At 33.7% G+C, this 27,864-nt stretch overlaps 1 protein-coding gene across 2 annotated transcripts in view; it reads right to left on the reverse strand.

Moving 5' to 3' along the window:
• LOC306657926 (sodium channel protein type 1 subunit alpha-like) overlaps nt 1-27,864 on the reverse strand; it is a 271,243-nt gene that overhangs the window by 67,211 nt on the left and 176,168 nt on the right. The window contains exons 2-5 of one of the 2 annotated variants that reach the window (XM_079134420.1): nt 16,589-16,901; nt 12,989-13,042; nt 2,818-2,938; nt 589-676 (exon numbers count right to left, since the gene is read on the reverse strand). The exons of the other annotated variant lie outside the window; for it this stretch is intronic. Coding sequence (XP_078990546.1) covers nt 589-676; nt 2,818-2,938; nt 12,989-13,042; nt 16,589-16,852 — 527 coding nt within the window. The 5' untranslated portion in view covers nt 16,853-16,901. The remainder of the gene's footprint in view (nt 1-588; nt 677-2,817; nt 2,939-12,988; nt 13,043-16,588; nt 16,902-27,864) is intronic. 2 annotated transcript variants of the gene reach the window in all.

The following is a 27,864-nucleotide window of genomic DNA, read 5'->3' on the forward strand; positions in this document are numbered from 1 at the left end:
ATGAAATTGAAAACTTCTGAGGTTCAACATTATCTTCTTATGGCATTTATAACTTGCCCTTGATTCTTAACTCACAGAATTGATCCGTAAGTCCCAAGTTTTCAATAACATAAAAATATTCAAATATTATTTCAAAGTTACCATAAGTGGTACATTTTTTGCTCCATTTAAGTTTTTATAGATGTTCTATACCTGGGACAATGGGACAAAATGGGTAATCTGGAATTGAATTGGACTGAAGATCCATCATATTGGACCTCTTCTACAATTTATTTCAACACATTTTCTCTGGATATGTTAATTCTACAGGAAAAATGGTGCATGTCCAAGAATGATGGACTTATGGTGACCATCAAGTACAGGTCAAAGAGAGAGATGAGATCTAACACCAGCAAGTCTGAGGGCCAAAACCTATTGTCTTCTTGTTTCATAATTGTGTCTAACATGGTTTTAATAAAAGTGCCCTTCAATTTTATCTAATAGATACATTATGACAAATAGATACATTATGCAAAATCCAAAGTTTTGTATATATATGTGTGTGTATATATATATATATATATACATAAATACAGAAGTTGAACTTACTCTACATTCTTTGTCCATTCTGGAGGGTTACTCATTGTCATAAACACACAGTTTGTCAAAATAGTGCACATAATTAGCATGCTGAATAATGTAGGTTATTGTTAAGGAACACGCAAAATATAAATCCAACTATTACATAAAACTAACATTGAAAAGCCCAAACTACAGTTCAACCAGGACTCAGTGATAAACATATCATGGGCAAGTCATTTAATCTCTTTAAATCTCAGTTTCTTTATCTGTAAAATGTGGGTAATAATATCACTTTCACAGAATAGTTGTTTACATTAAATGAAATAATGCATGAGAAGCACTATTCTGTTGGTATAAGATGTTGGTTTTGCAAATATTATTAAGCCAATGTATTCACCTCTCAGAAAATTTTGGTGGAAAGACTTTTTGTGTCATCTGGAGTTGCACAGTATTTGAACAGAGAGTATTAGCTTGAAGTAATTCAAATTGCAAATTATTGAGGGAAGATACATATCTATACCATTGAAATTCCTTCAATACATGTTATCCAATATATTTCAACATGTGAAAACTTGTTTTTGGTCAAAGACAGCATGATACTAAGTGTTGGGCTGTTCAGTTTTGACTGAGTTTATACAAGTTCAGCAGCACTGGATAAGATGAAAAGTGAATATTCCTGAAGGTCAAGACTTAACATGATGTGAATGTAACTAAAATTCAACATGGCAAAGTGACCTCTAGTGGTCACTTTACCTCTCTGTGCTATTAAACCTCCCTGTGTCTCCACTTACTTTGATAAAGTGGAGCTGAAAATGAAGAGATTTCATCATTCTGGTGTGCAAGTTAAGTGAGTTAATGTGTGTGAAATTCTTGGAACAGTGCCTGTGTATAAGGAAAGATGCTCTAAGTGCTAGCTAAAACAAATGAGGAAGCCATCACGGAGTTGTAGCTTTGGCAGGGACCTTAGAAAACAAGTCTTATCACTACATTTAGAAATCAGAGAAATAAGGCCTATACTCTAGAGAAATTAGATAACTTGGCCCAGGACTACAGAACACAGGTTTTCTGTCTTCAGATACAATATTCTTTCCACTACAGCTTACTGCCCAAATGAAAATTTTCCATCAACTGAAAAAGGAAGTTTTCATCAAATGACCACATGATGGCACTAGGGATACAAGCTAAGATAGGAAACATCTAAGTGTAAAAACCCTGAACATATAACTTTTAATTTCAAATATTTCAGTTTTAATAATAACATATTTATATCTCTTGCAATCAACTTAAAATAGAATGGTCTTTCAGTTGTGTTTTAGTTGTTGTTCTGTTTCACTGTTGTCCTTTGTCTTGTTTGAGGTGAGGGAGTTCAAACCCAGGGCCTTGCCTGAGATTGCTAAGCAAGTGCTCTGCCTCTGAGCTGTACCACCTTCAACCTAGCCTTTTAGATTTTAGAATCTTTTTGTTAAAATCAGACAGTATGATCTTATAATGATTACAACAGTATTTCTGTATTTGTTATTACCAAAACCACCAAATGAAACACAAGAAGAAATGAAGTTTTCACTGATAAATATCAATAGATGAATTTAGTTGCAGTGGACTTTTTAAACCAGTAGGAATCATAAAGTCAAACCCCCTCCTACGACCATTTGGAAATACAGTCTGTCTCTTTCATTAACTTACAAAGTCTTTAGTAAGCAATCAGTTTTATATGACTGAATCCTAATTCAGTGGCTTAAATTTGAAATTCAGTCAATATTCCAGTACTTCCTTTACAAAAATTATCAGTGAAGTTCAAGAATTCATTATTGATCAAGTTCTTCTGATATTCTTCTATGGAAATATATCTACAAGTTTATTCTATGGAACATTAAAGTGTTTTAGAATATAGCTATAGTTAATCCTGACTCTGGAAGTAGATTTCTTTGTTGTTATGTCATTATTCACTGAAAATTCTACACATCTTTGTACAAAGATGATAAAGATAGTTCTCTTGCACTATATTTGTAGGACTCAATATATTCAAGTATTTTAGAAAGGTAACAACTATGCAAAGATACATATACATATATGTAATGTTAAGGACTTTTTAAGTTTCCATGAGATCTATGTCCTTAATCAACTTTAAGACATAATGACAAAAGGTGCAAAATAAGTGATAAAAGCTATAGAATATGAATAACTTAATTTTATATTTAGCTACAAAGCACTTATAGATTAGGTAAAATAGTTAATATTAATCACTTAAAAAAGGATATGAATGTACCAAAATCTTAATAGCTATTTTCCTAAGAGGATTGAAGGGAGTTAAAATGTACAGGGCAGAGGTGGCACTGAACCGGAAGATGGCCTTCCCTTTATTCAATACTATAAAAGTCTGTAAGATAGGAACACAACACAAAAGTATAAAAGTGTCAACAATTTAAACTTTTTTACCTATTTTCCTGTTATTTTCTATGATGAATAATTGCAATGCTGCACAAGAAATCAGGACTATGATAACTTTTATAGACACCATGAAGATAAACTGTCACTGAGTCTCTTTACTAGAAAGGAGATTTGATGACATCACTTACCTTTTACCTAATACTTACCTGCAATTCTATTGTACATAGGACATTTAGCCAAGAGAATTTATTTTTCTTAATATTTTAAATGTTTTATTTAAATGGAATTCTTAAATGGGTGCACATTTCACTTTCATTCTGAAAGTTTTTAAGACACAACATTCCTTTTATAATGATTTCAGCTTTCCCAGTTAAAATATCTTGAAAAATTAATTCTGTGAAATGCAAAATCATTCAATAGAACTGATATTTTTTGAAATTTTTTTTACCATCTTGCTTATAAAATAAATATTATCCCTCTACTGGTAAATGAAAATAAAACCAGTCACTATCAAACCACTCTTTGGTTAGACGAATGTGATCCAATAATTGATTTCTGAAGGCCAAGTTCCCTGGAGTGTATCTGTTGAGCAGCAGTGCTAAATTCTGTATTGGAATTTCTGAGTTAGCTGACACATCGAATTCTAATCCTAACTGACTTTATTACATGTAGTTATTTCTTTGCATAGAATAAAAACTCAGAGTTCCCGAAGAACCCAGGATCCATGAATGCGAATGGAATTCCATTTAAAAAATAAGATTTATTTGATTGTAATGTGTAGAGAAAAAATTTAAGAAGCAACATACAATAGGTTATAAAGGATTGTGACTCAGGGCTCTTAAAGGCATTTACTTATATTCAGTCAAAGCCAAAGGTAAGAGAAAGTTGTTTTATCTGTGAAGAACTTATTATAGGAAGAGAATTCTAAGTTTTTTTTTTGTTTGTTTTCTCTATGTATCCCTATGTATCCCAGGGCCTCATTTAGTGCTGTGCCATTGAGCTACATCCCCAGCCCTTTTTTTTTTTTTTTTTTTTTTTTTAATGTAAATTCATCTACTGTCTAAAGCTTTGTTTTTAGTCTTAGGATGCATATCTGCATAGAGCCCATAAAGACATAGCACTGTAACTTCACATTTATTTTCTACAAAGAACCTTTGATAATGGTTTACTCTTTACCTTAGTCTTCAGGTCAATAATAGATTTCTCATTTCTTTTCCTTTTACCATTTTCAAATAGAATAAAATTTTCAAATGATTAATCACCCCAAAATACTTACTGAATTCCTCTTTGAAAATAGGACTTCCTAACTGGTTTGGGTGGAAATATCCTAAATTTTCTGTGAAAGTGTGTGATCCCTCAACTAGTGCTGATCATTAAATCCAGCTGTGATAAACTAAATACAAATATTTGAGAGTGCAGCTTGTTTACAATTTGTGTCTGTTGAATCTAATAATTAAAAAGGAGGAACTTGTAATTTGTACATTGGAGTTTTGTTTCAATTTTTTAAAAATTAATTTTACTGCATTTTATAGAATAGAGACCTCCCTTTCACAACAGTTAGGGAATCTCCACTTAAAGCCCAATGGCTGAGTACACTTCCTCTCTTCTAGGTGAAGAAGTAAGTCCAGAAAATTTCACCACAAAAAGTGTATTTACAGTCGGGGTGGGGGGGTGGGGTTCACCTGTGCACAGCACTTAGTCTCCTTTTTTCTCTGATTCATTCAGTGCTTTTGTCCCTAAATGACATTGTGAAATCATCAAAAACCATGAGCAGACATGTGGGATGCAAATGCATTACCCTAGGGAATATGAGCTTGTCTGGGCACAGAAGAGCAAAACTGAGGCAACTCTGGGCTGCTAGGGTCCACCTTTCACACCAACAGCATATCTCCTTTCCTCAAAAACTCCCCAAGCAAAATCTGGTAGAAACAATGGGGTCTAGAGTAGGAGAACTAGTCAAAGTGTAACACAGAATATACACTTTGAAACTAAGAATCTCCTCATTTCAAATAATATTGTAAACTAATTTTGACTGATACATTGGTACAAAGAGATAATAAAGAAGAAAGTACAACCCCATAGGTGGCCCAAATCATGAGCTGGAGTGTGTGGGTGCTCAAGGTGTTTCTGATTACAGCTCAGAGACAGGAAGATAAGCAGGCTCATCCTATGGAGATGGGACCACCCTCAGAAAAGAGCACCTGGGACTCCTGCTCCTAGGCCACCCTCAGGCTAAACCATGAAGAGAGGAAATATATGAAGAAAACAGAAATGAGAGAAAAGGCAGTGAAGCAAAAGGCAAAACTGGAAGAAAAGTTTTCCCTGAGCACTAAAATGTCAAAGAGGCAGGACTAAGAAACTTACCAGAGAAGGACCTGAAAAAGAAGTGTGAGGGGTCGGAATGAAATCAGTGAATTTAATGAAAGCACTGTAGCCCTAATGCTGACAGGTAATTTTCATCCCAAAGTCCTTTGACAGATGAGTTAATATTTAGGCATAAAGTTAAAGGCCAATGGATATGATTACTAGTTGTTCAAGTCTTAGATGAAAACCTTTTACTGATTCTAGGATGTATTTTATTTATATATTTATCAAACTAAAAAATGCATAGATTATTTTATAACCTGATATTTACAAAACTTATATGCATGTTGTATATGTGGTTACAATTTGATTTTATAAATGGACTAATGAGGTTCTACTACACAAAGTTTGGTCTGCTTTAATTTTTCTGAAGATATACAGATGGGCAAGACATTCTTGCTAGAATTTCCCAGGAAGGTGATGATAATGCCACCATTAAAAGACCATATTCATAGGATATTTTTCTGTGAGAGCTCTGTTTTTCAGGTGTTGAAATGCATATTTTTATGTACAAACTTCATGTTCACCAATTTTTAGTGTTCCTGGATTTATTTTCAGTAGATGTACAATAAAGCAAGACTTTCCAGTCTTGTATAGTGACCCGATATGTAGAATTTCCAGATGTTATTATTTTTATGTCAGTAAGTTCCATCTGGAACTTTGAATTTACTATTTGTACTGATGTGATGCTTATTCCCTCATCTGTCTGTATCCATCCTCTTTACATTTTTTTACACAGCCAAGACGTCAACCATTCATTTTATAGTGTTTAGAATTAACACAAGGATCCTTGTACTTAAGGAAACTCAGACACATGTTTCTCCAAATAGTGATATTGCTGGTTTTGAAGGATGAAGAAAGTCAGAGGGAAACACTGTTTACTTATAACAAATAAACTCCAGAATTTGCTAACTCATGAACACTTGCCTTCTGTATTTTACACATAGAAAAGAGCTCTAAGAGGGAAAAATCCAAAGACTACCCCAGATAGCACCAGACCTTAACCTACAAACAAATATTTTGTGACTTTAAGCAAATCAAAATTCAAGAACTGTTCAATTGAGGATCATTCTTTTTGTTTGTTTGTTTGTTTATTGTTTTGACTTTGGAAAATAATGTATTGGGTAACATGGTAGTATCTTAGTATTCTTTAAATCTACTTTGTGCATTTATACAACTCCTAAGAATAACTTGCATTGCATTTAGTCACTTCAATACAAAAGAAACAGTTCAAAATTGGTGGTGGAGAAGAAATGGTGGATATAGCAGCATCTGGTTTGAAATGGGTTTCTCTTTATACTCCAAGGCTAATCTGAATATTGACATGACTAGTTCATTTACCAGAATCAACAGTGTGCCTTTTTTTAAAATTCAGGTACATCCATGACTATCTTAAAATCAGTCTCTCAATTCATCTATTATGGGGCCAAAACAAATGTTTTAATTGCATTCTACAAAAGAATAGAAGTATAAGAAATTCATGACATCATTTAACTTATGAATAATTTTATGACTGAAACAAGTTTGAAACATGGCTTTGAGACTGAACTCAAAACTAGATTTTGTATGTGAAAAATCACTTGACAGATGTCTTTACAGGAATCAACATTCACGCATTAGGGGTTATTCTAGCCTGTCACATTTTTCTATAGGTATAGTTGCCAAACTCAAGTAACATTTATTGAGTGCCTATATGATAAATTACTAATAAATGTGAGCATGGGAGACACCTGCGAAGTAGCATGAATCTGATTTAGGTTCAATTGGTGATTTAAATACAAAAGACCTATATGAACCACTTAGTACAATGTTTGCACAGCCCTGTGCCACAGACTAAAAAGAAAACAAAGATATGTATGTCGTAACTAAAAAATTTATAAGCTAGGGAATTCTCTGTTACCAATACTAACAGAAGTAAATTAGAAGAATTAGTGGAGGTTTACCTAGATCAGCACTGTCCAAAAGAAATATAACATGAAATACAAATCTGAGCTACAGATACAATTTTAAATTTTGTAAGTGCCACATGAAAATAAATTTGAACAATGCTTTCTTTAATCCAATATCCAAAACATTATCACTTGAGAATGAAATCAATGTCGAAAATTATGAGGTATTTTACATCTTTTTTTTTTTTTGGTACCAAATCTTAGATCTTCCAAATCTGCCCTGGCTGTCTTCAAGTGCTCAATAGCCACAGGTGGCTAACATCACCTGTATCGAGGAGCATAGACGGAGACCTCAGGAATCCACCCTTCAGCTAGATCAGATTCTATTTAGCAACCTTACCAAGTTAAAAACATTTCTGGCTTTAAAGAAAACAGAAGAATGTGGTTATGTGGAAAAACTGTAAGTACCCCTGGTAATCAACAGTATAATGTCTGGAAAATATAAGTAGAATTGATCTTATTAAGAAGGCAGACACTGAAATCTGATGTCTGGTCAAAAAGTTGGCTCTGCAGTCTTCTAGCGTGAGATTTTGTGGTTTACTTTTCTGGACCTCAGTTACCTCATCTGAGAAAAGGTAATAAATGTACTTAGTTGATTCTGATTCAATTGGTAAAATTTTGATGCATAGTATTCTGTATTTTTTTTAATTAAATAACTCAGATATCTGAATCTTGGATAGCAGAGTTGTCAATCTGTTTTTGTTAGGCAGCAGTTTAAAGAAAATCATTAGTAATTGACCAAATTATCAATGGTTATATTGTATACAGGGATTAAAATCTTTTTCTTCAATCTAATCGCATGGTCGATAAGGAAACAATTGTTACAATAGTTTGGCAGATATTACTTATAAAAGAGTACTTATAATGATCTGAAATCTTTTCCTGTATTTGGGTTTATAGACAGTGATTTGTTCATGAGTTTTTCTCAGGGATGAACATTGAATACAATAATCCACTATTTTCTAGTTTCCATTTCTAAAATATACCCACTGCTTTAACATTTACTTCGATATAGAGCCCATGTTGTTTTCCTTAATTTTAAAAATCTGTTCATTTTAGTTATACATGACATGAGAATGTATTTTGACATATCATACCTGCATTGAATAGAACCCAAGTTTTTAAAAGGACATAATTAAAACATAAACTCGGACTTTGTGTTTCATCTAAACTTTATCAGAAAATTACCAAATAATAGGAATGACTCCAAATTTATTGCTTTAACTTAAAATAAATCTACATGGAAAAACTGATAAATACCCCTTACCAGTACACAGAAAAATGAGCTATTAAAGGAACAGTATGAAAAAGTAGCAAATATTATAGTGAATTAAATTTATCCCTTGGGCTCAAAGTAAAAGGCAAACATTTTTAACATTTTTTTCAGCTATATTCTGAAAATATGGAAGTCATTTACTTTAAACTTTGGTCATATTTTCCAAAAGGAGGGGAATATATAATTTTTTCCAGATCCCAAAAGTCTATGTAATGCTTTCTTTTTCCTCCTCTGAGATGCTGGGGATTGAATCCAGAGCCTTGCAAATGTGAGGCAAATTATCTACCACTGAGCTACAACCCAGACCTAAGTAATATTTAATAAAGTAAAATTATGAATTTATGGTACATGGAATGTTATCATTATGTATAAGATATGTATAAGAAAGTGACACCTGAAAATGGTAAGAGTTCTAAGTTGGGATGTAAGATATACATCCCTCTTCTTGACATACTCCTGTCGGACAGGCTGGGGAAATCTGGCTGTAGCTCCTGCTAAGAGGCAGACTCTACCTTTCCCATCTCTATGCTCCTAGCTTGGGAAGAGTATCTAGCAGGTAGGGGCAAATGAAAGCCATGTGACAAGAAAAGAGATGCTTCAAAGTTCTGGGTATGAAGAACAGTATAGAAGATCAAGAGATGCCTGTTAGTGCACATTTCTGGGAACATTTCTCATTCTGGACCAATACCATGGCATCAAGTTCCATTTCTTTCCTGAGAACTTTTTAAAAGGTTTACCTGCTTTGTTACCCATTTATTATAACACTTGGATTGAAGCAAAGATTTCCCTCTTTATCTGGCTTACTAGAGAATTGAAAGTTTTCTTGCAGGTTCTCTATCTGACTCTGACGTGAGTTTTTGTGAGTTTTTTTTATTTTTATTTTTTCTCTTCTATTCTCAATTTGTCCCTTTAAACAAGGGATAACCATCCCTAGGAATAACCAGTCTGCATCCCACACAACTGTAATATGTAGGATTCATCTAATTACGCATGTAGTCTCTAAAACATGTATTGCAAACTAAAATGTCCACAGAGGGTGGGTTGCAGTTGGTACTGTAGGTACTTGATAATTTTTGGCAAGTGAGTCATTAATGCCAAGATCTGATCTTCAAAACAAATCCTAAATATAAATTATTTTGTAGGAGGTGTGTGTGTGTGTGTGTGTGTGTGTGTGTGTGTGAGAGAGAGAGAGAGAGAGAGAGAGAGAGAGAGAGAGAGAGAGAGAGAGAGAGGGAGAGGGCTCCTGATTTATAAATACTGGAAAATAAAAATTTAAAAAATATTGCATGAATCTAACAAAATGGATCAATGGATCTGTGGGATCAATGTGTCAATTCAGTTTGTAAAGAGGAGTAGAATTTGAATCCAGAAGAGTCTGTAACATGGCTTATCTCTGTGCTTCAGGTTGGGTGGGATAGGGATTGTGCTGTTGTACTGCTGGAGATACAACCCTGCAGGTGCCTGGCTAGCGCTGCTCAACCAGGGCTGTTGATGCCTTGACCTCTATCTCCCTGGAAAGGAGAAACAGCAACCAAATATAAAATGATAAAATCTAAAAGTGCAGTATTTTTTTAGCTCTGTATCCTCAGTACATACCATGAGTCCCATACACTATTAAATGCTCAGTTTTTCTTTAACTGGAAATTCCGAACAATCTTGAATCCCAATTTGACTGTAAACTTGCTGTGTGGGTAAATTATGAGCAAATTTTAAATAATGAACAAATTATTCCCCCTCAATTTCTCCATGTCAACAGGGATGACTATAATAATACCAAATTTGGGTTGCCCTGTTGATGAAATAAAACACATCTATATCCTTCATGAATTTTAGATTATCATATAAATAAAAAAAATCAGTAGTGTGTCTCTGTACATCTGATGTACACAAAGAGGAATGTTTCTATTTCTCTAAGCAATGCTAATTTTCACATTGGAATTTTCAGGTACAATATCTTTCCTTCCAAACTTCATATCTCAGAAAATGGTGCCACCACCTTTCTCCAGTCTGACACCTAAATACTATACCTCAAAACCACATTGTGTGTCTATCTAGTATTCTCCATTTCCATTGTCATGATGCCAGACCAAACCTCCATAACGATTTCTAACTTATTTTTCTTTTCTCAGATTGTTCAATCTGTTCTCCATAGAGAAGCTACAGTGATTTTTAACAACATAAAGTGTGCCATGTCACTCCTGTACCCACAACCTTCTAGAAAATTAATTTTCCTTTTAAAATACACTTCAAATTCTTTAAGATCTACTGAAAGTTGCCTTTATCTACCAGGCCTCCTCCCTAACCTCATCTTACTCTCTGCTTATGTTTTACAGCTCAATCGTATTACATGACTTCTTATGTTATTCCCTTCCCCTGGAAGACTCATCTTTGTCCTCCTTTTGGGTCTTCAGATCCAAATTCAAATGCCACTTCCGTTAGAAGTTGTACAATTTAAGTTTCCTGAACTGATTCTCCTTGAAAAAAAGATGTTAGCACCCTATTAGAAGCTGGTGGGAAATGTAATTCTGTAATCATTTAGAAGCTGATCCAGACCACTGAGTCACCAAGATTTTAGTTCTTACAAAGGCAGAGGATGCTCAAGCAGTGAAGTGGCCAGCCAGGGTTTGAAAATGCTGCTAGCCCAGGAGACGTGACTTATGGTTTGCAAAGTGGCATGCGTAGAGGGACAGGAGAGCACCTGCAGACTTATTTAGATTCTGCCACTGACTTTTCTTCTCCACTGATCTCATTAGTGCTATAACCACAAACTCAAAGGGGCCATAGGACCTCATGGATCTGGTTTTAAACTTAGTCTCTTACTTATTAGCTTTGGGTCAGAGGAAAATTACTTAACCTCAGTTTCTTTAGTCTTAAATAAAGACAAGTGCTGTGTTGAAAGAAGGCATGGATTAAATAAGAACTTTAAATATCTTGATGCATAGTATATAGAGTTCATAAGGGTCCTTATTGCCTGTCTAGCATGACTTTTCAAATAGTCCCTATTCTTTTCAATTTAGGGAAAAAAACCCGATGTCCCATTGTTTACTTAGGTAGGTTGAATGGAAATGACCCATCCTTCAGTAACATTCTCAAATACACTCTCATGTACTTGTGGCCACAGTAATTGATTTCAGAGAATACCAGGTAGCCTAATTAGATGGAATTCTAGGACATTTGTTAGAGGTTTTAAAGAAGACATGAGTCTTTTTCTTGAGGTTACTAGGCCGTAGGATGTTATCTTAGCACTTCTGGTGGCAACTTCTGCCATCTTGTGGGATAACCAGTCTATAAATGAAGCCAGTGTGGGTAAAAGCAAAGCTCAAAATGGGAAAGGACAGTCCTGATAATGTCATTTTAGGTAGAATCTATTCATAGTAAAACCATACTGGACCCAGACATTTTATTTTTCCTTTTTTTTCCCCCTTGAAAATAGTTTCTATTGGTTTTGGTTCCCTTCATTTGAAGGATCTCTTACTAATATGAAAAGCATCCAATAAATGTTAACTGTCATTTTATTTACCATCATTATCATCTTGGGACTTTCTGAGACAGACTGGAAGGTAACAAAAAAAGAAAGGGGCATAAGGGAAAAATGACATATGGGAAAAAGGAAGATTTAAAAGTCAGCCGCAGTGCTTTGGATGAAAGGAAGAGCTGGGTGATTGGCTGTTATAGAGGTGCCCATATGCAAAGAACAATTGGAAATGTGACACTGTCTATATGACAATTCATGGAACCCTAAGCTTTTAACTATCAATACTTTTCTGATTTTCTATTAAATTACTTTTGCGAGAAAAAACTTCCTAATGCTAATTTAAATAACACAAACAAACCTTTACCCCAAAATAGACACTTAAGCTCCAATAACAATGACAGACCAGTTAAGAATTTGCAGCCTCTCATGGGGGACTTCTAAATGCAGGCTATGTATAGAATGCACATAGTTTTAGGAAAGCTGATCAGGGAATAAATTCTCGATGAGACAATCAGAGGACAATTGAGGACAGAGTATAGTTTTTAAGTGAATACATTTCTACATTGCATAATTAACAAACATTTTTTTTTTTTTCTGCACATCTAAAATATCTCATTCTATTTCCAGTAAACTGCCACATTGTCAAAAGGATATTTCTTCCCATGGTACTAATGAGTCATCTGTAATTTTAAGGACATGAGAACAGAGGAATTTTCTGTAATAAAGAGTAGGTAAAGAATTTGAATGTATAGGCAAAGGGTACATCAAACCAAGCTACGAAAGGAAACGGAAAAACATCCCATAAAGGAGGTGGGGAGATGTGTTCACAGGGAAAAGGTGCCTTGTTACACAGCCAAAGTAAAAAATCAATCAAAAAACCCAACCTGGAATCACTGAAGGTCACTTGTTTAGAGCAAATGAATTATGAAAAATTCTGTGATTTTATTATGATAGCATTTTTTTCTTTGTTCTTACCTGAGACTTCTGAAGGCTCAAAACATCTGAGGGTCTGTAAAGTCCTAATATTTCCTGCATCAGGAATGTTCATGAGATGGTTACTACTATTTCTTCAGTTATTACTGTAATATCACTGGTCATGGTTTCAACTACATTAACAATTTTAGTAGAATATTTGAATATTATATAATTTGCACATTTGAAACTGGGGCATAGAGGATAAAAATATGTGGGCATATGTCAAAGGAAAATACACCAGCAGCAGTGACATTTTCATAAGCTCATTGACATCATCTTTGTAAAAGATCATAGCAACTTTAGTGTGTTATGTCATTTATATTAACATAAAGTCCTTGTATGTACACCCTTGCATTTAGACCCAAAATATAAAGATTGGATTCCGGAATCATTATAGTCAATGCTATTGTTAGAATGTTTGCCCCTTTCTAAAACTCATGTTAAATGTAACTCATGCCATTGTTGTGGTATTAAGAGGTGGGAGCTTTCAGAGGTGATTAGACCACAAGGGCTGCACCTGTGTAGGCGGGATTGATGCATTGTAAAGGGTGAATTCAGGCCTCACTTTCTCTCTCTTATCTTCTGCTTACAGTCTCTCACACTGCAAGGATATAGCAAGAAGTCCTTTTCAAGGTGACTGTCCCTCAATCTTGGACTTCTCAGTCTCCAGAACTGTAAGCTACTACATTTCTGTTCATTTTAAATTGCCCAACCTCAGGCATTATGTTATAGCAACATAAAGGAATAAAAAGGTCATCTTGCTTTATTTATTCTATATGTTACTAAGAAAGAAACCAGATACTTTAGACATTGACAAATGATACATTAACTGTAGTATGAGAGTTCAAATTTGGGGAAGTCATTGGTCTAACTGGTGTTTGCATATTGTACTTCAGTTTGGAAAATAGATGTACACCCCTAATACCATCAGTCATGAGAAATCTTACCCAAGAAGCATTTTATTTACTGATTTTTTCACCATTTGACCCTTCAGCTGCACCAAGATTGTGTGGGCACTGCATTGTTTTAATGAAGAACATTCTACCAATCTCAGATAAAGTCTCTAAAATAAAATTAGTTATCAAATATTGAAAGAAACTTTACTTTTAAAAGGTTGAAATTTTTTGTTACTCCAAGTTTAATCAGAGAAAATTTATTCAGAACTGAGGAAGACTATTCCTCAATACTGAAATAATCCAATTACAAAAGAAAATTTAAGACTAGAAAAGACTACATAGGCAATTTACAGGAAGTTCTAAAACATAAAAATGTAAAAGAAGGAAATGTCAGATGTATAAGTCAATCTTGAGAATAAAGCATACCATGTTGGTTTTTAAGGATTTCAGCCCTGCAAAAAATTTTGTTTGCTTTGGTGTTGAATGGCTTACATTTGAAGATTTGCTTGATGTCAGTTCAATGTGAAAGCAAGAGATGTACCTTACCTTGGGGAAAACTCCTACCTGATAACAATATTTCTCTTATCAGGTTGTTCTGCTTTCACACTGTTTTTGTTCCAAAATGTCAGAATGTTTTTTTCTTCCTCAAACAATATGCATTTGAAGATAAGGATGGACAATATTAAAGGCAAGTTTAGATAGGAGCCTAAGTAAGTTTGGTTGACAGGTCATTTCATCAGAGATGGTCTTTTGCCCTTGGTTTTAAGACCTTTAGGTATTTTTAAAGGATTTACATTATCTTGTTTTCCTTTATGTCCTTTGTTATATATAATTCATTATGGACTTATTTTTTCAAGGGGCAGGGGGGAATTCCCTTCAAGACAACAACACCTTTCGCCAGTCTGAAAGCTCTTTAATTTAAAAGAAAAGATTGATTGGAGGGTCTGGTTTCCACATAAAGAATTACTACCTTATCAACATGCATAAGTTTTGTTTTCTCTCAGAACACTCATTTATATTTTTACAAATAAAGACATAGCATAGGAGTTGGGATGCTAGATGTTAACCCTATGTGATGAAGGGTTGGACACCTGTGACCTTAATAATTTTTAGATGATTGCCACCAGAGAATGGGAACTGGATGTCTGAAGGTAGCTACAGGCCTGCTGCAGTTGGACCCCACTAACCCATCATGAGAGCAGCCTCTGAGGAAACTGGATATATCCAATGACTATAAGATAAGTAACACACTACATGGTGTGAATGGATTTCTGAGTGGGAGACATCAACGTCTGTTTAAAGAATTTTAAATAGGATGTTAGATAACTGGGTTATCTACAGTTTCACATTCCTTATACAAATAAAACTTTCACAATTTGCTTAAGTTCAGTTTTGGTTTTTCAAATATCAAATTACGGTAATTTTCAAAAAACTGATTTGATGACAAACTGCAAATTCCCTCATAATTTCAATGGCAATCATGAGATGGATAATCTCTCTTACAAACTAAGATTTGACAATACCATGTAAAAAAGCAAAATTAAAGGAAAATGAAATCCATGGAAAATGATTCTTTGTCTCTATTGTAAATTGGGTTAGTCAGTTTTTTAAAAAAGAAAAGGATGTTATACTTAATCTGGTTATGTCTGGAACAGTTTAAAAAAATGTAAACACAGAGAAAGTCGTCTTTTTTGTCATGCTTTTACCTCTGAAACTTTGGAAGTCAATTATAAGTGATGAGCAAACCATCTTGAATTCACATAGTTAAAATGTCGAATTTGTGTGTGCCTTCAACAAAGACTACGAACAAAATTGTGGTAGCAATAAAGAATCCCTAAAAGTTCTGGGGGGTATTGTAAGGCCCATGTCCAACAAAATCCTTTATTTGTTTAATCACGTTTGTTTTCTAACTTTTCACCAAGAGTTCACAAATGTATTGTTTTGGTAAAAAGATAATAAAACAAAACAATTTAACTAAAGTCATAAATCTAAACTAAAAATCAATATAGTAATCTTTTGTGATTTTCTTTCTGTGCTTCGTTTTTGGTTTGGTGAAATCATGATAGTAATAAAAGATTAGGTGCTTAATATGAGGTACTCATTTCAAGCATAGACACAGAAAACGCATATATTCAAATGTCATTTATAAATGATGCATCAGAATATTACATTTTTGCTAATTTTTACCAATGTTAAAACATTTCTACTAAAATCAACTAATTTTAAAATTGCAGTTGATGTAGTTTTTTTCCACGTGAAAACGTTTCTTCAGGAAATTGATTGGTGTATTGTTTATAATGATACAGAAACTGCAAAGTTGATAATATTGAATTTTGTTTCATGAGAAATTAATACTAACTAACATTTTCTTAAGTTTTTGTAGCTCATGATGATTTCCAGATTTCCAAGTGCAAAAAGTACATAAATTGCATAGTAAATGTAATCTCTGGGGAAAATAACTCATTAGATTAACTGCCTACAACTAACATTTATTTTTAGGTATCTGTCATAGTGCATTTGGGACAGCTTCATATGTTATAATTGATTTACTTCTCATGCATATGCATAAAACACCCACAAATGTCTCTCATTTCTAAATAGAAGGATACTTAAGAATGTGCTAATTTAGCATGGGATTGCTACAATGGTCCAATATATGCAGTAGGCAATTAGCAGCAAAATATGCCTGACAAAAAGCACTCACTTTCTTATTGATATAGTAGGGGTCCAGGTCCTCCAGAGGCTCTGACACCATCTCTGGAGGAATGTCTCCGTAAATAAATGGAAGGTTCTTTCCAGCTTCCAAGTCACTGTTTGGCTTTGGGCCATTTTCGTCATCATCTTTTTTGTCTGGTTTGGGATTCTTAGCCTTTTCTTCTGCAATGCGTCTTTCAATAGCCGCAAGAGATTCTCTGGTGAAGAAGTTGAAGCTGTCAGGTCCTGGTGGTACAAGCACTGTTTGCTCCATCTTGTCATCCTGCACATTTTAATTACCATTTATTCCACATATGAGATCCCTAAGAAAAAACAGAGATATATTAAGGAGAGGATTAAGAGTTGTTAATATCTACAATACTTGTCATGAAATATGACCTTGAGGATTTAACTCTTTGTTTTCTACTCGTATTGAAAAGTAATTTTTTAATAAAAATTCTTAAATGTGTTTTCTGTATAGCATTCTGTTAAGCATCCTATGTTTATGAACTCTTGTGCTCTACTGATAGAGGATCTGGGCTACTTCAAGAATTAGTTCAAATAGAGTCTAATGAAGGTACATAGGTTAATTGCCACCACGTCACTAATGGGCTGTTCACTCTGAAACCCACCCAGAAAACAGATGTGGTGCATCTATCGAGACAAAAGATAGTGCAGTTATGTCAACTAGGATGAAGTGGAAAGTAGCTGTTTCTGAAAACACATAATGTCCAACCCTTTAGGCCTGACAAATCACTCCTGGCCATGCAGGTCAGAAGAGGTTGCTGCAGTTAGCCTCAATGGCCAAATAGTCACTAGTGTCCTAAGTGGCCCTTCATCTCCTCTGAGATTTGAGATGACTGGAACTGTGACCTGCTCACTTCATTAACCATGGTGGGGTTGGCCTACTCGAACACATGTAGGAAAAGATAGTCTAAGGTTGGACAATGCCACTTATGTGACTGATTAAGAATGAGAGAAAAAGTAGGCTGGGAAATTACTAGATTGGGTCTGGGATGGGAGAAAATAGTTGTAGACACAGGAGACAGCAGGAATCTCCTATTGCAAGAAACACAAAAGATTCAAGGGAAGAGAGTGCCATAAACTCAACAGGAACTGAAGTCTTTTTCTTCACTAAGCAATAATGACATTCTTGCTGATTTTATAGTCCAATAGTGTTAAATGTATTACAAGGACCTGAGGCAAAACTCGCAGCTCCATCTAGCAGAGTCAGACCTGATTTGATGCCAGAGGACAAATCCCAGATGTATTGTTTTAAGGCGTATTTAATATGAGCTCAAATTTCACAGATATTGCTGTGCCAAAACTTCCCAGAGCTGGGACTCAAATTTTATTTGGATACCACATTAACTCATTGAGCTCAGCAAGCTATCATACAGTTAATTACAGTTTTGTTGTATACAAACTGCAGTGATAAAATTTTGGGTATAATTATTTTGTGAGGAGTCCTCCAGAGACCTCTAATTTCACCGAAGTAGTTTCCCATTGCTGTGATGTTTCTGACCATATTTTTCAGTGAATGCTCAGAAAGAAGGAAGGAACTAAGTCTAAAGATGAACCCTTAGTCTCTTAGGTAAACTTTCCAGAGGTTGTTATAATCTACACACAATTAGCTTTGGGCCTGCAATAATAGGCTGCCTAGAGAACAAAGAAAAAGAAATGGTTTGTCTAAAATGCACATAAGGCACCAGGAAAATACTGGAATTTATTCATTTGGAAAACAAAGTTTAGGGATAACAAATAGGATTCATTTTCTCATAAAGGAAGTATTCTGATATATATATATATATATACACATATATGTACATGTATATATATGGTTTTTATTTTAAATTAGATTTTGATAGAAGATATATATATATTTGATAGAAGATATATACTTCTATATATAAATGATATATATGAATGATATGATATATATATGGATTTATATATTATACATAAATGATATAGATTTGGAACATTGAAAGAAAATGCAGTGTAAAGTCTCCCTCCACCTGTTCCTTTATCTGTCTCTCATATATTTCTCCAGGTGTGTAGTATATATTTGCTAGCACATGAGTATATGTATATTCATACATATTCTATTAAAACATATATTCAAATAGTAACTTACTGTACAAGCTGTCTGCACCCCATATTTTTCACTTAATAATAAACAATAGAATTCATTCCATCTCAGTTTTTATAGATGTCACTCATTCCTATTATAAGCTAGCTACATAATTTTTTATTGCATGCATATGCCATAATTTACTAAACCAACTTCCAGTTTGAAGTATTCAGGTTGGTTTCCAATCTTTTGCTATTATAAACAAAGCAGCAGGTAATTTATTTTATGCAAATAGTTTCACAGAGATATTTGTAGGATTAACTTCTCAAGGTGGACTTGGTTACGTAAAGAATAATAATGTAATGTTGAAGATTATTGTAAACTACCTCTCTCTGGAACGATTCTCCTGACCGATACGTCACGTATTCCATGCTTGCTTACCCCCTCAGCAACATATTGTGTCAACAGAGTTTCGATACGTCCAGCATGATAGAGACACATATGGGAGTATATTATAGTTAAAACTTACATTTGTCTTACATAAGAAAAGCAGAGCCTATTTCTCATATATTTGAGCTACTTTATTTTTTTCCTTTTCTGCGACTGCCTATTTAAAGCACTCCTTTTTTTTTTTTTTTATAAAAAAAAAGCATCCTTTTAGGTATAATATTAACCGTGTGACTTTGTGATATGAACATGAATCCTGTTTTGTGACTTTGTGGTGTTTTGTGCTACAGATTAACAAATTTAATTAAAAATGTTAAAAAAATTTATGTGCTTAGCCAACTCTTCTCTGGCTTCTGTATTTTTTGCCAAGCTTAGAAAAGCATCCAGGGGAGTGAGCAGGTGAAAGTGGGAGGAAAGATAAAAGACTATATATAATGTAGTCACACACATATCCATTGTGTTTTGTTCTTGCAATTTTAGCATTCAGATGGTTTAATTTTATAAATTTGAAAAATTTGATATAACTTATTTAGAATTTGATTTTTACCTGGAGTGAGACAGTGATCCATTCACCATTAGGTTACTCAGTTATTCTAACAAATTACAGAATAAACTAACCTTTTCCTGTCAACACACAAGGTTGTTTTCATAGTATGTTAGAAATATAATTGTGTATGTATTTATATGAGCCCAAAAAGTAAGCAAAAAATTTAACAAAGTAATCTGGATGCATTTCCATTAAAATTAATAAAAGAAATCAATCCTGCTATTGAACAATTTCCTGGAGGTACAAACCAATCCAATTAAATATATAAAATAATTATATTATATAATAATAACAAATGTAAAATTACATGTATTTTAATATTGTTTTATTTTTATGTCTAGAAAGTTCAATAGGAACACCTATAAAATTCCTACAAGCAATAAAATAATTAAAGGATCTAGGTTTAAAGTTAACATAAAAATTCAATAAATTTCCCTTATATGAATAATATGAGTTTAAAATACAAAAAGGAAGGCTAGAAGACATCCCACTGGATTAGGACAAGCAAAGCACAACCCCTCTCACTATTCCTTTCAACATTGTACTCAAGTCCTCATCAATGCTGCAGGACCAAAAAAAAAAAAGGCAAACAAACTGGGAATAAAGAAATAAAAATGTCTTTTTCTTTTTACAGATAACATAGTTGTCTATATAGAAAACTTGAAAAAGTTGAAAAAGACTTTCAAGAGTGAATAAGTGACTACAGAAAAGTTGCAAAAAACAAAGTTAGTATTTGAAGGTTAATTACTTTCTTATGTACTACCAATGAGCAAATAGACTGAAACTTTTAAAATGATACCATTTGAGGGCTGGGGTTGTGGCTCAGTGGTGGAACACTTGCCTGGCACGTGTGAGGCACTAGGTTCGGTTTCTAGCGCCACATAAAAATAAATAAATAAAATAAAGGTACATGTTCATATACAACTAAATTTGTTTTTAAAAAATGTACTATTGTGTTAACATCCACACAAATGAAATTCTTTGGTAGAAATCTAACACAGTTTGTATAAGATCTATATGAGGAAAATACAAATCTATGAAAAAAGAAATAAAAGAAAGAAATAAATGGCAACATATTCCAGTTTCATGGATTGGAAAACTCAATGTTGCCAAGATATCTGTTCTTCCCAACTTAATCTATAAATCCAATGTGATTTCAATTCAAATCATAGCAAGTTAATTTGTGGATGTTGGCAAATAGATTCTGAAGTTTGTAGCCAGGAAAGACCCGGAATACATAACTCGATGTTTGAAAAAGAACGAAGTCAAAAGACTGACACTAAGCCAGCTACGGAACTTGCTATAAAGCTAACGTAATCAGGACAGTGTGGGGTTGGTGAAAAAGCAAAAACCAACAAACAAAATATACAAACAGATCAATGGAACAGAAAAGACAGTTCAGAAATAGACCAACATGAATACATTTAACTGACCTTTGATAAAGAAGCAAGATAATACAACAGGGAAAGATAATCTCTTAAATAAGTATTGTCAGAATAACTAGACATCTATATGCTAAAAATAAATAGAATAAATCAAGACACAGACTGTAAATGCTTTACAAAAATTATATCAAAATGGACAATAGTCTTAAATGTAAAATGCAGAAATATAAAATTTCTAGGAGATAACATAGATTATCTTTGCATTAGATATAACACCAAAGGCATGATTCATGAAAGAATGAATTTATAAATTGAACTTTATTAAAATTATAAACATCTGCTCTGTGAAAGACAAGGTCAAGAAAATGAGAACACAAGCCATGCATTGGGAGAAAATATTTGCAAAAGGTATATCTGATAAAGGACTCTTTTCCAAAATATACAAATTCTTAAAACTCATTATTAAGGAAATGAATATTCAGAATAGAAGGGGACAAAAGACAGGAACAGATACCTCTCCACACAAGATATGCAGATGGAAAATAAGCATATGATAAGACACTTTGCATTTTATGTTGCCGATGAAATGAAAACTAAAATTACAATGAGATGCCCCTACATGCCTTGCCAATTAGAATGAATAAAGTCAAGAGCACAGAAAACATTAAATGCTGGCAAGGATTTGGAGCAATAGGAATTTTCTTTCATTGTTAGTTGGCAAAATGGTGTGTCTATTTGGAAAACAGTATAGCAATTTGGAATGAAACTAACATACTCTTGCACACTTTGATATTTAATATAAAGGAGTTAAAACCATATGTCTATAGAAAGTTCTTCATGAAGATGTTTGTAGCAACTTTATTTGTGATTTCCAAAACTTGGAGACAATAAATACATCCTTCAGTAGGTGGAAGTGTAGATAAACTATGGTACATGTCACTATGGGAAGAGATATCTCCGAAGGCATTTCTAAGGAGTTTCCAGAGAGAAGGAAGAACTTGATTTAGGACCAGCAGGTTTGTTGGCATAGATGATGGAAAAGAATTTTCAACATGTACAAACAGTGGTTTATTTAGGAAAATAGGTTCATATTTAAGGGAGAATGTTGGCAATCGAGGTGTGGGGGAGAGATTCCTTTGGGGTAAAGCAAGGAAGACACACTAAAGGAAGAATATGGGCTTTCTCCAGTGGGAAAGATAACAACCTTTGGTACTGTGTATTTGTATTAATATTTATAGAGGGAGGGTCGCTAGGGCCAAACTAGAGGTGGAGCCAGGGAGGATTAGAAAAACTTATTTGACTGGTCATATGGACAAATAAGGAACAAAAAAATATTCACAAAATTCTTAAAATAATTTGACTTCAAATTTTCTCTAATGTAAGAGCTGTTTACAAGAATATATTTAAAATTTCCAAATATCCCCCCTCATTTGTTATGTTTAGTTTCATTGCATTATGATCTGATAATTTTATTTGTGCCATTTCTGCTTCTTTGAATTTATTGTGGATTTTCTCTTTGTCCTAGCAGAGGTTCGTTTTTAAATGACTTTTATAAAAAACGTTGAAAAGAAGTTTATTATTTATTTAAAAGGACATAATTTAATACATCTCAATGAATTTACCTTATTTCTTATCATGTATTATTTCCCTATCCGCATATATTTCTGATCTGCTTGATTGTTATGAGCTTGGAGTGATGAATTAAAGTCTATATTTAATGATTTCTATTTATTCTTGTAGCTTCTGTCTTTTTTGTTCTGGGAGTTCCAATGCTATGTTATTTTGTGTGTAGACAATACTTATAACTTTTCAGTGGATTGAACCCTTTACAGTCGTATGTCATGTAATGCCAGGGATATATTTTTAGAAATGTCATTAGATGATTTCTTCTTTTTGCCATTATCATAGAGTGTACATTCAGAGATCTAGATGGTACAGATCACTCAACATTACTGCATGAGGAAACACAGCATATGTTTGAGGCTGCTGCCAGCATAACATGATGTACTTTTTTTTATAAATAGAAGTGCACACTATAGTAATGACAAAAGTATAGTAAATACATAAACCAGTAACTTAGGCATTTGTTATTGTGATTAAGTACTACGTACTGTTCATAATTGTATTGCTGCTATACTTTTGTATGACTAGCAGCACAGTAACTTTGTTTACACTCTCATCATCACATACACAAGAGTAATACGTCATGTCGCGACTTCAGGATAGTTCAGACTTATGGGGCCACTGCTGTATATACAGTCTGTTGTTGAACAAAATGTCAGTAAATGCCATCTGACTGTATTTCCTTAAATAGCCTTTGTTTTCCTGACTTTGATTTTTTTGCCCTCTGAAGTCAATTTGATAGTATACAATGACTGTTACTTTCATTTTCTTTGCAGTTATCAGGTATGTCTTTGTTCACTTGGTTTCCTCTTTTCTATTTCACAGCTTTAGCATTTTCTTTATACACATATATTTAGATTTTGTATATAGGTGATAGGTGTTCTCTACACACACACACACACACACACACACACACACACACACACGATCATTATGAACAATTACTGCCTTTCATAGTGAATGTCACACAGGGCTTAATTGTCCATGAAGTTGTATGAATAGAACAGAAATAATTCCCTAAAACCTTTCTATTCTACAGAAATAGTCCATTTGAGAAAAGACCTCTAAGAAAATCTCCTTGGTCATTAGCTGTCAGTGCCAACTTGAGAAGTAAACAGCCAAGAACATAACAAGAAGGGCAAATACCACTGATGAATATCATCAATTCAAATGTATTATATATAATTATAATTGGTTTAGGTATAGGAATATACTCATTTGTGAGAATTTTAGCTCATATTATAATAGCATAATTCTGAGCTTAGGGACAGTGTTTCTTCAACTCTAAGTAGACCTCATATCTAAATACTCCCCAAAATAAACCATACATGATATTCATTATAAGAATAAATCCATTTAAAAAAATATAACCTATCCCATGATATTATTTATGAAATATGTAAAAAATAGTCAAATATCAACATTATTTTTTCAGAAATTATGTAATAAAAGTTATAATTATATTTGAAATCTTTATTTGCTCTGCCAAAAGTTCAGAAATAAGTATTTACACTTGAAAGATAACTTTGACTTTGTAACTTCAAAATTTATAACTGCTACTTAAAACATTCCTGATTTATGAAAGTATATATTGAAGAGATTGGTAATAACTAACAGCATCTGTGGTTTTGACTTGACAGTTTTCTCCTTACATTATAATCAGCATTTAAATATGTCTTTGAGTGGATAGGGGAGATCTTGCTATTTACTAAAGGTTAGACAACAAATCTTTCCTGGTGGGAAAAGATATCAAAGAGACAGACATAATTTTCAAAATGAATATGGATATGCATTTAGACAAAATTAAAAAGAACAAAATAACCAGGTAGGAAGAAAAAAATTAATGAGACATATGTTATCAGACAACAATTCTGAATGAATTTAAAAAATAGATCGAGAATAAATAGTACATGAAATAATAAAAATGTGGAAGAAGATTGATTCCTTAAAAGAAAATCAAAACATATTAAAAGTAGAAATCAGTCAGGAAAGACATACTAAAAGGAATAGGAAAAAAAAATACAAAAGAAAATGATATGCAAGTGAGGGACCATGGAAACCAAAAAGATTGTAATAAAATGAAATGGATTTGTTTAAATGATAAAATAAATAATAATGATAAAGAAATAGCAACTGTATGACCAATATTAATTAATGTGGAAGAAAGAATAATAAGATGGGAAAAATATTAGATCATACCAATAATAAATTAAAGAAATTATATATAACTTCTGGGCATATCTAACTGATAGAAAAAAGGAGGGGGAAAACCAGTATCATCAGAATTACATTTTAGTAATATATAGTCTTATATTTTTTTTCCTTGCACATATAAAAATCAAGTTTTTAATTTACTTTCAGTTATTTATTCTATGATGCTCTTTATGTAGATGTTTCTAAAGTCTATCATTATATTATACTTAATTTAATACATGACATATGATAAACATTCAATTATATGTTGAAGTTTTTACTTCTGGACATTATATATCTCTCTTTCCCACAGACAATTACACATGTATGACACAGTGGATGTAATTAAATTAATCACCAGCCAAAAGATTTTCCAAGTGAGGTGGCTAGGACTGGTAAACTATTTGGTTTTGGTTACTTTGGTAGTGCAGATGGAGGAGTTTTATTTAAAATAACCTTAAATCCTGAAGTCTATAGTTCAGCCTTCTTTGGGCATTTAAACTTCTCCACCCATATAGAAATATCATAATAGCTGAAAATGAACAATTTTATTTTCACTGTAGCATCTCACACAAAAGATTTATGCATGAAGTCAATCTCATAAATTCTTTGTATTTGAAAAAATTTGCCCCTTTTAAGTTAACCACTGTGCCTTTTCCTCCTTTCCACAATCCTTATCTACTTGCACCCTGTTCTTGCTTCAGAACCAGGGTGAGAAAGACAGATTCCGCCTAAGGTTCCCCTCTAACTGAGGCCCAGTGCCCACACCTTCACATTCTGGTTCTGTTGTGGATTTAGTTGAGAAATAGCACAGCTATTTCAACTTTTAATGAGATTTTCTTTGCTCAACGATGTCCCTAAGGTTCATGTTGTTCTGAAAACCTGAAAGTAATCCCCTACCCACTCTCCTAACCTCCTCTACCCAAACTTAGTGAGACAAATCTCTCATTTTTCTCCTTCCAGTTTCCACTTCTATCATTATGTTCCATTAGAATGATTGCCATTATATTTTTTTCTGTCTGATCCTGGAACTCCTTTACAGGGACAAATGATTAACCAATGAACAAGTGAACTAAATAGACAGATTTGTCTTCTCAGGTTGAAGTTCTGATGCTTGTGTTTAAAGAAAGAATATGTGTTTTTCAAAGGTGTTTTTCAGAACTCATAATAATAAAGGAAGAAATGTAGATCTCATTCAATCCACTAGTGATTTTGTTGATTAAAAAAATTTGCATCACTTTTTACTATTGAATACATAATCTATATTTACTACAGACATACATCACGGGGAAAAAAAACACTGTGTTGAACTAAAATAAAATATTGCATTCTAGGCATACTTGGAATCAAGAAGCATTTAAATATTAAATTAAATATTTTTAATTAATGAAGTTTGTCAGGAACATTCCTCAAACTTATCTGACAGCAGTCACTGACACCATGGTCTACTAAGCCAAACAGTGTGGACAGAGAAACTGAGGTAATGGTAAAGACTCACCATGGAATGAAGGTCTTTGCAGCTGCTGAGGCTGAGCTAGGAGCTGAGGAGAGGCCTCTTTCTGTTATGCATCCCAGCAAGCTGTGATGTGAGCTCGCCTGTGCTGCCTTGCCTCATGCTGTGTGCAGGAGCTTGCCATTCCCCCAGTCCTTTGTCTCAGAACTGGGCAGAATTACTTGGGCATACTTGGTTTGTTTATACTACCTCGACGTATAGTTCACCTATAGGCTGACTCTGTTTTAACAAGCATGTTAACCTGATTGGATAATGTGCCTATATATGTCCTGTCAACCCTAAATAAAATTAGATCCATGCTTCAGAACTCAATTTCCGATGTCTGACTGAGTGCACTGGGGTAGGTAGACATCCGTGTCCTCACCCTCAGCAGACCCCCATCTCCAAACATCTACAGAAGTTGTGCAAGTTTGGGCACCTTTTGCCTCATTATATAATTAATTGACTAAAATCTTAGAAAGCTAAATTTCTAATACCATCAACTGGTATTATTTTGGAACATAATTCCAGTTTGGCAATATATCTGAGGTAGTATTCAATGACCATGAAAAGAAAGAAAAGTACCAAGACTCATTGAAATCAGTCCCCATAATCGGCTTGCTCACACAGATTTTCCAAAAACCCAGGGAATTGAAACCCTCTCCTACTGGTGCTGCTCCTGGAAGCTTGTTTAAAGACTGCGACACAGGAAATGTCCTGGATGTGGAATTCAGGTCATGAATGTCTCTCTTTAGCATAAACTCTAATAAAGTTACTCTTCCTGCTCTTAGAAATTTCATGTAAAACCACCTCATCACAAAGCAAAACTGTCCAAGGTGTAGCTAATGTGTGATGTAATATAGCCAAGCAATCAGGGGAACTGGCTGGAAGCAGGATGCAAAGATATAGAATTCCTTTAAACAACTGTGATTAATTTATATCAAAAAAAAAAAAACAAAAAACAAAAAACCAGTAGTGAGCTGGGTGCTATAATTCCAACGGCTCAGCTCAGGAGGCTGAGGCAGGAGGATTGTGAGTTCAAAGCCAGGCTCAGCAATTTAGCGAGGCCCTAAGCAATGCAGCAAGACCCTATCTCTAAATAAAATGTAAAAAAAGGGGTAGGGATGTGGCTCAGTGGCTAAGCACCCCTGGGTTCAATCCCTGATACCAAAAAACAAAAAACAAACAAACAAAAATACCCCTCAGGAATCTACAAAATAAGCAAATTACTAAAGAGGTCTTCCACATTAGAAAATAAATTATCATGCAATAAATTTGGTGTTTGTGCTTAACTGAACCGTATAGTTTACAATGTTATCCTTGTACATGTCGTTAAATCTGACAAATTACTATTGTTTCCACATATTCCACCCTTTCCCATTTTATAATTTTTTTCTCATCTTTTGGAATTAGGATTTTGTTAAAGCATTGAGTATTTTCTTCTATTTACTTGAATGTCATACACACTTTATACCTTTTTCTAGAATGTGTCATCTTAGAGATGACAATACAAATCCCTAAATTA

This window comes from Sciurus vulgaris (assembly GCF_902686455.1).
Source record: "Sciurus vulgaris genome assembly, chromosome: 3".
In the NCBI taxonomy this organism is placed as follows: Eukaryota; Metazoa; Chordata; class Mammalia; order Rodentia; family Sciuridae; genus Sciurus; species Sciurus vulgaris.